Source organism: Oryctolagus cuniculus, chromosome 6, assembly GCF_964237555.1.
Source record: "Oryctolagus cuniculus chromosome 6, mOryCun1.1, whole genome shotgun sequence".
Lineage (NCBI taxonomy): Eukaryota > Metazoa > Chordata > Mammalia > Lagomorpha > Leporidae > Oryctolagus > Oryctolagus cuniculus.
In genome coordinates, this window is record NC_091437.1 from 6,633,023 (window position 1) to 6,646,162 (window position 13,140).

General features: G+C 55.4%; 1 protein-coding gene across 4 annotated transcripts in view; it reads right to left on the reverse strand.

Moving 5' to 3' along the window:
* Positions 1-13,140, reverse strand: part of SEMA6A (semaphorin 6A) — a 102,725-nt gene that overhangs the window by 35,577 nt on the left and 54,008 nt on the right. For all 4 annotated transcript variants that reach the window (XM_051844098.2, XM_008254924.4, XM_051844097.2 and 1 more), the window contains exons 2-7: positions 11,470-11,607; positions 9,424-9,541; positions 6,130-6,190; positions 4,830-4,892; positions 4,321-4,422; positions 1,188-1,278 (exon numbers count right to left, since the gene is read on the reverse strand). In XM_051844098.2, the coding sequence (XP_051700058.1) occupies positions 1,188-1,278; positions 4,321-4,422; positions 4,830-4,892; positions 6,130-6,190; positions 9,424-9,541; positions 11,470-11,569 (535 nt within the window). In that variant the 5' untranslated portion in view covers positions 11,570-11,607. The remainder of the gene's footprint in view (positions 1-1,187; positions 1,279-4,320; positions 4,423-4,829; positions 4,893-6,129; positions 6,191-9,423; positions 9,542-11,469; positions 11,608-13,140) is intronic.

Genomic DNA, 13,140 nt, shown 5'->3' on the forward strand with positions numbered 1-13,140 from the left:
TCGGCCCCCATGCCCGGGTGTTGCACATTGGGATCACGAGAGAGCGGACGTTTTTCATTTTTAAATTGCACGGCAATTTCCCTAAGCAGCAGTGGCGGCAGCAGCGCAGGGAACAGGTAAACGAAAGGGGTTGTTCGCCCAGGACGCAGCTACTGCCACTGCACCTGAGCCCTGGACTGGGGGGGCCCAGGACGCAGCTACTGACACTGCACCTGAGCCCTGGACTGGGGGGGGGGGGGCCCAGGACACAGCTACTGCCACTGCACCTGAGCCCTGGACTGGGGGGGGGGCCCAGGACACACCTACTGCCACTGCACCTGAGCCCTGGACTGGGGGGGGGGGCCCAGGACACACCTACTGCCACTGCACCTGAGCCCTGGACTGGGGGGGCCAGGACACACCTACTGCCACTGCACCTGAGCCCTGGACTGGGGGGGGCAGGAAGTCAGAGCCGATTGCAGCACCAGAAATGTTAGTCTGCTCGGAAGTAACAGGTCCTCAGCCTAAGCCGCCAGAGAGAAGGCTCCTCCTCCAACAAGGCAGGTGAACTCTCGTTCCATCCCCGAGAGTCGCCGTTCTTTCCTGCACCAGTCCTGAGGCTTGGCTGCGCTCTGCCAGTCTAGCTTAAACCACAGGAATTTGCCTCCGTATTTCTAAAGTCACAAACTGATAACATTCTGATATGGGAGCTGCCAAGACCAAGAGGTGCGAGGCAGGGGGATTCTGACTTCAAACTGCGCCCCCCACCCCCGCCATAAGAATTCATTTGTTTGGGAAGATAAGCTTGAGGGTGCACCCAAAGCAAAAGAGAATGAAGAACGCTGAACCTCAGCCTCTGAAACTCCTGGTTCTCTTTTGGATCCATAGTCCCTGTGCAGACAACCAAATGGCATGCTGGAGCATAGGAACACCTATGTGGAATTTCTGCCACATGGGCCCCGACGTGACCTCACCGATGTGTGACACGTCCTGTGCTGTGCTGGGAGACTTTGCCCGAGGCACCCGGACAAGAGGCAAGGCCTTCCTGTGCGAGACACAAGTACCGGGTGCGTCTGTGTTTCATATGGCACAGGCATTCTAATCGCCGGATCCCCCAGAGAGAGTACAACTGTGGCTCTGCGGATCCTCCCGAGCTCCTGGCCACGGGCTGCACACGCACACGCAATGAGGAGAAATCGGGCAGTTACCTGCAAACAGGGCGACGTTGGCATGTTTTGCGTCGTACGGGCACCGGGCCATCCCACTAAATTCATCCCCGAAAGGTTCCAAGGTATCTATCTGAGGGAGGCAAGCAGACCTCATTACCAACAAGAGCAGTCTCAGCCCTGAAGCCTGGAGGGCCTGTGCTGTGCTGGGCTGCCCACACACGTGCTTGCAGACCGTCCTCGGAAATGTCTGCTGGCTTCAAAGCAGGAAACGGGCTGAGAGAGCCCGAGGCACACGACCAGGGTCCCACAGCGGGGAAGAGTCCAAAACGTGGCCATGGCTGCTGGACTCTTAACCGCTACAAGAGATTCTCACGTCCTGTGGAATGGTCCAGAAATAAGCACTCTAAACCTAGGAATTTCAAAGGCATCCACAGGAAAAACCTCCCGGCTCCCCAGACTTGCCCCAACGATCTGTTGTCTTGGATCCTTCACAGAATGATCTCAGCTTCTGCTCTGTCTGTCTGTGCCCGAGCCATGCCCCCTCTTGGGACTGACCCCCAGCAGGACACACGACAAGTTCTTGGGGCAGCTGGCCGAACGTTACGGCTTCAGCCAGGGTGCACAGACACGGGGCCAAGCAGAGCTGACGTGGCCCTGTGCACCTGCCTTAGGTCCCAAAGTCACTGCAGACTCAGGCATGGTGGCTCTGAAGGTGGACCAGCTTCCAATCACACGCCTGGGAATCGGGGCTCACGCAGGTCAAGAGCTGACCCCGGCATGGGGAAAGGATACACAGGGGGCTGTGGGTTTCCTCTTTTTTTAAGGGTGCCCCCTTTTATCAGATGGCAGAGCTGCAGTGAGTGAACGCCGGGAGTAGGCAGGAGTGGGGGACTGGTCTGTGACTTGGGGAGGTCCAGGGACGAAACGTCCGCCTGACTTGGAGCTGCTCCTCCCGGGAGCAGCCTTGGGGAGGGGCAGCCCGACTCCCACACGAAGGCCCAGGAGGGAGCGCAGGTTCAGAGCCACAGTCGGCGGCTGCACTGGGGTTATCCTGGTTCTAACACGCTCGGCCTGCTGCCGCTCTGAAACAGTTTAAGTCAAGGTCCAGCGCAGAGGCAGAGACGGAAAACATCTCGCGCTCCCATTCTGACTCCCGTCGGCACGGAGCTGGCAGGCCATGGTGGGGACTGGGCTTTTGAGTGGAGAACAGGGGTGGTTTTTGCTTTGCGTCTTTGGCCTGGGTCGGTTGATAAGCACTATGGAGAGATGGAGAGGCCGCTATTCCCACATCGCTGGCAAAGCCACCTGTCACCCTGCGCCTGTACCGCTTCTCAGAGCAGTGGACTCAGTGCACCGCATGGGGATGGGGGCTGGGCGTTCCTGTGCCTTCCCAGAAGCCTGGGCCCTGCTTCTGCCTCTGCAGGAGTGCTGGAACCGGGAGCAGCGGCGGCGTTTGCCCCAGGTGGGGCATCCTGGGAAGGGAAAGGTGTGAAGACTGAGCTAGACCACTGGGGCCTGTGCACCACAGTGACGGGATGCAGAGGGGTGGCACTGACGGTGGGATCCAGCAGGTGGTGCCGGACAGCTGCCAGCTGCCACCATAAGCCATGGAGCCCATCTTCATGTACAAAGACTTGGTCTTGTGTCTATGATGAATTTCTTTGTTCCAAAAGTGGCTTCAAAAATGTTGTCTTAAAAGTCAGGTTTACCTCTACTGGGGGATGCAGGGTGTCCCTTGCGTTCTGTGCCTGAGCTGAGTGCATCCGTGCCTTGCCCACCTGCTGCCCCCCCTCCATGGTACTGCTCCGTGCCCCACCCACCTGCTGGCCCCCCTCCATGGTACTGCTCCGTGCCTTGCCCACCTGCTGGCCCCCCGTGGTACTGCTCCATTCCAAGTGTGAGATGGGGAGCCCGCACCAGCCTCTTGGTCACTGGATGATGAGTGACAGCGACTCCCCGGCGTACATCTATCTGCCCACGCCTCTCCCTCAGCCATGGCCCGCTGGGCTCCCTGCACTGCTGGGACCACTCACAGCACAGAGCAGAGCCCCGCCCAGCCTCTCTGCTCCATCTCCACTCCCTGCCTGCAGGAGCGGCTGCCTGGCCAGGCTCTCACGAGGTGGTCTGTCTCTCCTCTCGCGGCTGATCACTCCGGAACCCTGCTGCCCTGGGTCACTTGGGCAGTTCCTGCCTTCCCTGTCCTGTCTGGGCCCTCTGTCCCCTTTGTGTCCCTGTCACACTAGAGCCCAGCACCAGCAGCCGGGGAAGCCCCTGCAGCCCCCAGGCAGCCGCCTCCCGGTGCCCTCTGCCGAGCACGCCCTGCCACCTTGACCTGGCCGAGCTCGTCCCCCTCGTCTTGGACCAGAGCCAGGCATTCATGCATCCACAGTTTCATGCACAGACATGACGGACCCAGTGGGAGGCACGGATAACCAGAGACGTGGCCCCTGTCCTTGTGGTGTCGGCAGGGGGATGAGGACAGCAGGGGCGGGGTGGGGGGGTGCCATCCACCTTCTCCTGAGCGTCCCGCAGCTCCCCCCGGCCAGGCTGCTGAACACCACTACCGCGGCAGCCCCTGCGACTCTCATTTGCATCTTCCTGCACACTTAGTGCAGGTTTCCTGAGACAAAGAGCATCGTGAGGAGCCAGCTTCATCGGCAGCTCTGCTGCACGGCGGTGGGTGCCCAGGTCCTCACCACACCGCTGCCGGCTGCAGCAGGGCTAACTGCATTTGCTAACTCTTGGAGAGCTCACTGGTTTTTGGTTTTCTCCTGTTGCATCAAGGCCAATGTAAGTGAGGGCACTGTCAAGTCTGCTGGGTGCTACATGGAATGAACTTTCTGAGTTCGGGACAGTGCTACCTAGGGGAGAGTCTTGGGTGTCCGATGCCCTGGTGCTACCTTGTAGATTAGGAATCACTCGCCGTGTAAGTGTGGCTCTGTCTGTGCTCAAACAGAGCGGGGAGGGGGCAAGCAAGGGACTCCACGTGGTATCCCACGTGGGCAGTGACTCAGACCCTGCAACAATAGAGAATAGGGCCACAGAGAAACCAACTCTGCTGGGTGGCTCTTCAGGGAGTTGTCAATCAGCCCTGAACAAACAGGAAGCCAGCGTGGGGCTCCCGGCATGAGCGCGGCGGGGCGCCTGGCTCCCCCAGACAGCCGGCGCTTACCTTGTAGTTTCTGCAGGAGGGGTTGAAGGCGTTCGTTCCGCACACAAACAGCGTGTCATTGTTCTTCCGGAGCAGGACTTTGATAAAGTTGTGGCACTCGTCCTGAAAGAGAATTCCAAGGCATTGCAGAGTCGGTTCCTCTCCCAGGGCTGCCATCTGCGCATTGGCAGGGTCGCAGGAAAGGGGACGGGAACCACAGGATCAGGTCAACGCGAACAGGAGACAGAGAAGCAGCCGGGACTGGAATGCGGGAGACTCCACACCAGGAAGAGGAGGCGTTTGGGTGGATGGGGTTTTCACGTTGCCGGAGGATCCTTAGGCACAAAGCCCTGTGTGTGTGCACGGCTCCTTGCAGGAGCACCCCTGGCGGGCATGGGCTGTGAGCGGCCCGGCAGCTCCAGCACACGGAGATTAAAGCCCTCCAGACGTGGCCGGGACAAGCAATGGCTGGGGGAAGAGGCAGGGGCACGACCCACGGTGGACCTCCACCCGGAGCGCCAAGTGCCTACCTTGTGTTTCCCCTTCATTCTGCACGTGTCTACATCAGCCTGTCTAGATTTCCATGTCAGTTTCTGCGGGGATCGAGAAAGAAATCAATTAGAGCTCGGAGGTTGGCGCGTGGGGTTTTAGGATAATGGCTCCCTCGGGGAGACCGCAGGCCGAACACGTATTTACTGAAAGCTCTCTGCACCCCTCTCCACGACTAATTCACCAGAACAGCAGCAGAGGAGGGCTGCAAATGCTGATTTAATTCGGAACCCCTATCTGTTCGTTAAGCTTCAGCAAGGCCTCCTCTCTGACACTGAGATGAGGGAGGCGGCGAAGGAAAAACAGCGGTGCGGGACTCTCACATCAAAGGCCCAGAGGAACTCGCGAGATGACGCTCACTTTGATCAGACACGTGTCCCCGCCCTTTCCTTTCAGCTGATAAATCAGTTTTCGCTAAGACAGGCTTTCGCCTTAAAATATGGAAGTCATTTTCCTCCACATAAAGGGCACATTCAATTTCGGAGAACAAAGATCCGATTCAGGTTAAAACTCGTTCACAAAAATTCGGGGGCTGCCTCTCCTACTTCTGTGGCACAGACTTTATTAACTAAAATATCGCCACGTGGAGACGGAGGTTACACGTTATGGCTGTCTCAGATGGATAATGACGGAACTCCTGAACCACAGCAGTCACATCAAACTTCATTTTGGAAGACATGGGGATATAACACGAAATAGTTGTGGCACAGAATTTTTGCTTATGAAAACTGATATTTCCCTGGACGAACAGGACAGTATTTTATTAAAGCAATTTAGAAATGACCGAAAAACTCCAAAATCTATATATAGCTAATTCTGAACATGTATTAAACTCAAACCTACCCTCAAATTAGGATTTCACGAAACATGTGCTGGCATTTCTAAATTACTATTAGCAGCTTCATCTCAATAGATGCCTTTAAAATACAGATTCTTGCCAAGAATATCCTAAAAGCCTTGGTTTTAGAAAGATTTATTTGAAAGGCAGAGGTTGGGGGGAGAGGGAGAGATTGTCTGTCTGGTGGATAATGCCCCAGATGCCTGCAAAAGCCAGGGCGAAGCCAGGAGCCAGGAACTGCATCTGGGTCTTCCCCGTGGGTGGCAGGGGCCCAAGTACTTGGGCCATCACCTGCTCCCTCCCAGGTGTATCAGCAAGAAGCTGAACTGGAAACAAAGAGTGGCTAAGACTTGAACCAGGCATTTGATACGGTGTCCCAAGCAGCAGCTTACCCCCCTGCCCCACAATACATGCCCCAGAAAGACAGTTTCCAAATGACTTACTTTGCTACAGTAAATTTCTTCTGTGTGTGATGTGTCTATATCAACAGTATAAATATGGTCCCTGTGAACAAAGGAAAATGAACACAGGGTCAAACGCAAGAGGCAAGGCCGTTCGCTTCCTGCAGAATGACTTCTGTGTCATCCAGGGCCGATTAATCCATAGCTATGTTTTTAGAAATGCGACCTCGACATGCAGGAACACCAGAGGAGTCTCCTGTGAGCGCTGCCTCCGGGTCACAGCTCTGGCTGGCCACCACCCGTCCTGCTCTCAGGGCCATCTGCCTGATGCTCCTGTTCTCACTGAGAACTCCAGCAGGTGCATTTCTGCAGCTGCAGGGGGAGGCTCTGAGAGTGCTGGTGGCCTCAGGACCCCAGCACACACACGGTTCACATGCCCCCATGCCCCGGATGCTGGCTGTTCCATGGCCCCAAGCCTGCCTCCCTCTGCACCCCGCGCTGGGAAATGCATGTGCAGCCGTGGCTCTGATGATCTGGCCAACATGACGGACGAGCAGAAAGGTAAAATTCTTTCCAGAAGCCCGTCTCCTCTGGACAGGATGGTCGGTTAAAGCCGCAGTCTCCTGCTTCCATGCACCTCACTGCTTTGCTGAGAACTTGGTCTCTCCGCAGCTGGCTGCTGCGCTCCCCTTGGAAGGGGAGAGACGCAGTCGGCAGCTCAGGTGTGGGGCTATATTTAAACCTCCCCTTCTGTGGGAGCTGAGAACAAGGGCGTTTTTGTCTGGGATTCAGAAGAAAGGAAAGAAAAGAACTACACTCAATGCAGGAGATGGGGGCTGGCGACGGAAAGCAAAACAGCTCATTTTCCCTTGAAATAACATTGACTTTTTCCAAAATGCAGGAAGTCCTGGGGCTGGAAAATTATCCACAGCTTTAAAGCAGGAGCTGCATGGCCCCATGCAGACTCTGGAGTCCCCTTCCTCACTTAGAAGAGGAGGGGGAGGGCTGGAGAGAGCCGGGAAGAAAGGAAGGGCTTGTTCGCCTGTGTCGCCTCACTTCTGGGAGAATCTGGGGGCTACTGCCTTTTGGGCGCGCACAGAGAGGAGCCTGCAGATACAAACAGGCTCTCTCCCGTGGAAGCGCAAGCAGCGGGCAGGGCTTCCAGGATCCCTCGCCCACCACTGGGCTGCGGGGATGCGTGTGTGTGCCTGTGTGTGGCTGGTGGCGAGCGGGAGAATGGGGAGGCTGTTTTGGTAAGCTGCTGACTCGAGAAGTTTCTGCAAACTTCAGTCCGGTGCCAGGACTGGGCTGCCCTTTAATTTCCAGGCGGTTTTATTGCATTTGTTTATTACGTGTTGGACTTTATGGGGCTGCTGTGGGCAGGCGCTTTATTGGAACGGAATTGCCAATGGCTTTGGGATCAGGGTGTCGACGACTCTGGGTTCCCCCTGGCCCTGGCTCGCCTGGAAGACTGAAGTAGGAGCTGAAGATAGGAATTGTAAATTAACAGCTGATTAATATGCACTGGCAGCTCCTCAGAAAGCTCTCAGATTGCCCCCTTTTGGCATGGCTTGTTTATGTTAATGAGCAGTTTAGAGATTAGAAAAAAAGGAGAATTCACCAAGTGGATAATAATAAAGCAGAATTGAAAGGGATTCCTGCCCCGCGCCTCACTCAGTCCCGGGCTTCTGGACGGACTTGGCTGGCGATCGCTGACACCAGTTGTCTAGAAGAACTGGGAAGCCTTTTAGAAATAGAATCCTATGAATGAAATCTCCTTTTGGACAATGGCAATCTTTTCCAGCCCCCAGGAGTTCACATGGCCCCGGCAAACAGAAGCGGGGCTTTCTGGTAAACCCCAGACCAGGGTTGGGGTCATTCCCAACTGCCCACGAGTGCACCCCAGGATCCAGTGCTGCCCTTCCTGAATTCAGTTCATGGAACATAAACCGAATTAATCCTAGGACTTCCTCTTCCGCTGAGCTGTGCCGCCACGGCTCCGGCCCGCAGGCATGGTGTCCCTTCCTGCTTCCCAGCCTGGATCTCTCGGTGCAGGGGTGGGTGATGTGACATTAAGAAGAGAGACCCTCTAAACGGGTCCACGGATGGTTGAAAGGTGTGCATGGGAGGTAAGTGTGAAGACCGAGTTTGTCGATGCCCAGGTGTTGTAAACTTGACCGTCAATGACAGATGAGAGTGTTTTTCAATGAACGTCTTCCTTCTGTTTCTCTTTCTTTTCCCTGTGGTGGGGAGCTAGGACAAAGTCATCTTGGTCCCTAATGAGCTGATAACGGCCACGGGTCAGCCTGCACGGCACCTGGCTCCCAGCACCAGAGCTCCCCCACGCTGCAGTCCACACGCGCCGGGTAGTGCACGGCATCCCCCAGAGACGAGCTGCACCCAACGTTCACGGGGGTTCTCGAGCTGACCTCTCTCCCACAGATCTCATGCTGCATCGTGTCTTCTGACCACCACTTAGCTGGGGACTAACAGTGATGGCCTCGGTGGCACCGTGGAGGCCTCCCCTCGGTGCCTGCTTCTAGGGCATTGCCAGGACGATCGTGACACCCCCTTTCCTCCCTGGCAGCAGAACAGGGGTGGCCGTGTGGCTTCCAGGGCAAGGCCGCCCTGGCTCAAACCCTGCCTCTGCCGCTGGCCGGTCCATTCCCTTCTCTCTCGCTCCGGTTCCTCCATGAGACCTGGGCATATTTAAGAGCTCCTTCCCGGAGGGTCTCTTCCAGGATTGAATGAGTTGGCATTGCTAAGACTGACAGCTCTGTTTGCAACTTACCCACCTCAAGACACTGGCCTGTCTAAATGATACTGTTGCAATGGATGAGTAATTATTTTTTTTTACTTGAACCAAATTTAAATAAAACCTTTCTAAAGATATGTGATTATCATGCTTTCTTAGGTGACACTGCCACCCTTTCAAAACAAAGATATATCCTCTATGTTTATTGTGAAAGTGCCCATCGGTTGACCATACACACACCTTCCCGCATACCTAATACGTGTTTCCGCATTTGGCTTAACAGGTGCCCATGAGTGAATTGCTCTATCGGGTACCTTCGTAAGGATCTGCCTGTATGTTCAAAATTAACAGTGGCTCGTTTGAGTCTGTGCCCGAAAACGTGCAGTGCTTACTTTTTTTCTGCATCCACATAAAACCAAACAGGCACAGGAAATCTTGCAAACAATGGCTTGCCGAGGTGCAGGTGACCTCAAATCAAGTCACAGTTCTGGGGGACCTTGGGATCGGGAAAATGATACACAGATGGGCCAGTTTAGGGGCCTGGGCTGAGGGGGCAGCCGGCGGCAGTGAGGACGGCTTACCTGGCGGCAATGTAGAGGGTTCTGTTCAAGACCATGACCATCTGGATGTCCAGTCTGTGTCTCTGTGTGCTGTTCCGTCCTGGCTTGTGGCCCACAAACACCGGATACTGTTTTGTATCTGTGAAAAGAGGAGCCGGGGCAGCGTATCAGGCAGAGAGAGAGGGGACAGGGCAGGAAGGGGGCGGGGCTCCCCAGACCCTCAGAAGCGAGCGCTTTAAGGGCGCCGGGCACCGCTCACTCCCAGATGATGAGAAGCCTGGCCCCGGGCTTCCAAGCGCCGCGGATTCTGGCTTGCTGGCTTGTTTCTCTTTCTGGGGCTCCACTCGCCAGCGAAGGCTTTGCACGAAGGTGCTCTTTTCTTGCCCAGCTTTCTTTTCATCTCTGTGCAGGGCTAAAGCCTCAGGGGCCGACTGCCAGAGATCTTGTCTCGGGACCAGGCTGTTTCAAAGCGGCCTTCCCATCAATCAGCACAAAGGCAATGAGCTCTGGAGGCGAGAGCTCGCGTCCAGGAGCCAGGAGAAAAATACCGTCTCCACAGGCGGCCCGCGGGAATAATCCCTATTGAAGGCAGCTCTGCGAGGCTGGTTGGCATTCGAGGAACTGTGGGACGCTCGCTCCGGAGGGAAGCAGTTGGCCCATCTCGCGGAAACATGGCTTTGACAGCACAGGGTCAAATTGAGTGTAGCCAGTCCGGTGATCTGGAATGTTCCCTGGCTTGGAGAGTTGGTGAGCCCACTTCTCCTGTCCTCTGGCAGCTCTCGGGCTGAGAGTGGGCCCTGGGTAATAACCTCTGACCTTTACAAATGCCCACGGCCTTTAACCCTTCGGTCTCCAGAGCCCTGGCAGTCCTCCAGTGCAGGGAGGGAGATGAGTCACCCGAGGAAGGCAGGCTTTCTCTCGCAGAGTGTGGGTGTGGGTAAGGACTTGAGAACCACTGAGCAACGTGGGCTTCGACCCAGCGCTCCAAGCCCTGCAGTGGCCGTGCCTGCTCCCAGCGGGTGTCTTGCTAGACAGCCCCGAGCGCATTTTATTCCCAAGCGAACTTGAGTCAAGCTGATGGCATGCTTCTCTTTCCCCTGTTCACTGCCAAGGTCGCTCCTGCAACATTTCAGCTGTCTCTGCTCCCTGCATCTGAGTGATGGTTGCGGGCTGATTGTCAGCAGCACCCATGGGTAGGGGCCCCTTCTGTCCTGGGGCACCTAAGACAGAAGACTTACCCTAGACGGAGATGGGTGAAGGCTCGCAGGGTCTGGTGTGTTGGGCTGGGGGGCTGGGCCATGGCAAGAGTGCTGCATCGCGCCCTTTGGTCTCTGTTCTCTAACTGTGCACCTGTCAGTGTGCTGTTCCACCTTTTTGTAAAATGATGTCCTCTGCAGCCTGGAGTTTGCTTTTGAGTAATTGCTGGATACTTATTGGGGGAAATGCTTTCACCTTTGCTATGACAAAACAATCTTTGGTGGGGCACAGAGAAATGTAGGGGGTTGGATGCTCCACCCAACACCTAGGCAGGACTTCCCTCTCTCCTGACAGACAGCCGAATTCCGAATCACACCAGCATCTACCATCCCTGACAGCCAGCAGAGGCCAAAGGAAACTTCCAACAGTTAGCAGGGGTGCTCTGGAATTCAGGATCACCCCGTATCCAAGTCTAACAGAGTCTTCTGTTAGAATGAATCTCAAAGGAATGTCCTTTTGTATTTTTTTTCTCTGAAGCACACTAGTGCAGTTACCATTTTCTGTTCCTAGCTTGTAAAAGCATCAGGTATTGATCCTATCTCAAGGCGCGGGACACTGGCTGGCTGGATGAGGGTGTGCGGGGCTGGCTGTGGGCCGACTCTCTGATCCCCACATCCGTGTCCCCAGAACGACAACGGATGGGCTCTGTAGCTTGCATTTCCTCCTCTGTCACCTGCACAGCAGAGAAGGAGCAATGACGTCTCCTGTTCATTTGGTCTTTGCGAGGCCGATGCAGGCTAGAGCGTCCACAGAGGTGGGGAGGGAGGGAGAGCTTGAGGGAGGGAGGGAGGGAGGAGCAGGGGTACTCACAGTTGCCATGCGAAATACTGATTGGCTCAGAATCCTCTGGGAAGCCGGCCCCCGCCAAGTGCAGCAGTGTGAAACAGAGCAGCAAGGCTTCTGACCTCATAGTAGTTCAGCGGGCAGGCTTGACTCCTCTACTTCACCCTGCCAGAGAGCACAGAGGGGGTTTGGTTGGTTTGCAGGTCAGCTTTGTTCACGTCCATAAACGGTGGCCTTGGACGTGAAGCCCAGAGTGGAGCCTCCGCTCCCATCTTCTCCGCGCAAGCTCACAGGTGGCTGTGTTTTACCCAGGGAGCCCTCCTCGCGACCCTCCCCGCCCAGGCATCTCCGCCCTTAGGGAAGCCTTCTACCAGACGCGGGACACACCGCTCTGAGCCTCTGTCCGGCGCCATCCTTCGGCCTTCATAGGCACTGCTGTGGTTTGAACCTGTTACCCCAACTCCTGGGTGGGAAACATTCTCCATGGCAACAGCACTGGGAGGTGGGGCCTGGGAGGAGGCTCCGCCCCCATGAATAATGGCTCAGCAGGTGCGGGAGTGGGGGTTGGGCCTGCCCCTCCCTGCCCCGTTCTGATGCAGCACCCAGGCCCTGAGACTTTGTGTGACCAGCAGAGCCCCTTCCTTTACAAACTGCCCTGTGGCGGGCACTTGTTAGAGCAGAAGCTTGGGAAAGTCTGCGTCCCAAACAGTGTGGGTAGCAGAACAGCACCTGTTTCCTGTTGAAGGTAAATTCTCTTTCTTAGGGGGCTTACGGAGCTCAAAACCTGCCCTTGCTCCAGACTCGTTCTTTTGGGCAACCCAAGTTCTTTCAGAAATGTGAAGTCGCTGTCAATAGCGAAAAAAATACAAAACCAAACCAGGTTTGTGATAATGACCTGGATTTCCAACTTCTGTATGAGAATCAGTTATGTCGTAGCAACATGGATGTCACACACACATATACATGCGTGCACCTGCACACACATGCTCACACTTGTGTGCACCCATGCACACGTGTGCCAGGGCACCTGCTCACTCATTTCCACCACCGGCTTAACCTCTTCACTCAGGTTTCGCACCCCTGGTTTCGGTAAATAAAATCTCACAGTCTACATTTCAGAAGAAACAGAGGGACCGTTTCAGATTCTCTGAAGAAACCACACCCTTCCAAACAGTGTTGTTGGTTTAAAACAAATCCTGTCTATGTTTTAGTCTGAAGTACTACCCTGCAACGAACCAGCAGAGAATACAGACGCTGGCTCTCCCGTGCTCCCACGTGCAGGTGGTTGAAGACGCTCCTCACTGTGGAAGAGTTCTCCTCCTCGGTGGAAACACACGCCAGTCCCACGGGGGGCCGCAGGAGGCAGAGAAATGACTCCTCCCCCTGCACACACCCCGGAGCGCGGGCAGCTCTACACAGGCGTGGCTCTCTCTGGAAAATGAACGTCAAGGGGCTATCTTTTCATCTCTCAGACAGTAGCCTTTGAAGCAGCCTGCCAGAGATTATCTTTTGTGAGCAAAGCCATTTTACGGTAGTCCATCAATCACTGAAGATCTGTGTGTAGAGACGTCGAAACAGGTAACCCGGCCGTCTTTGAAAGTTAATTTGGCAAACAAACTGCTAACTTACGGCTTTTTTGGAGCGCCGTTGAATATTAGATACCTGTGTCTCTTTTCTTCATGCCAAAAACAGCACTAA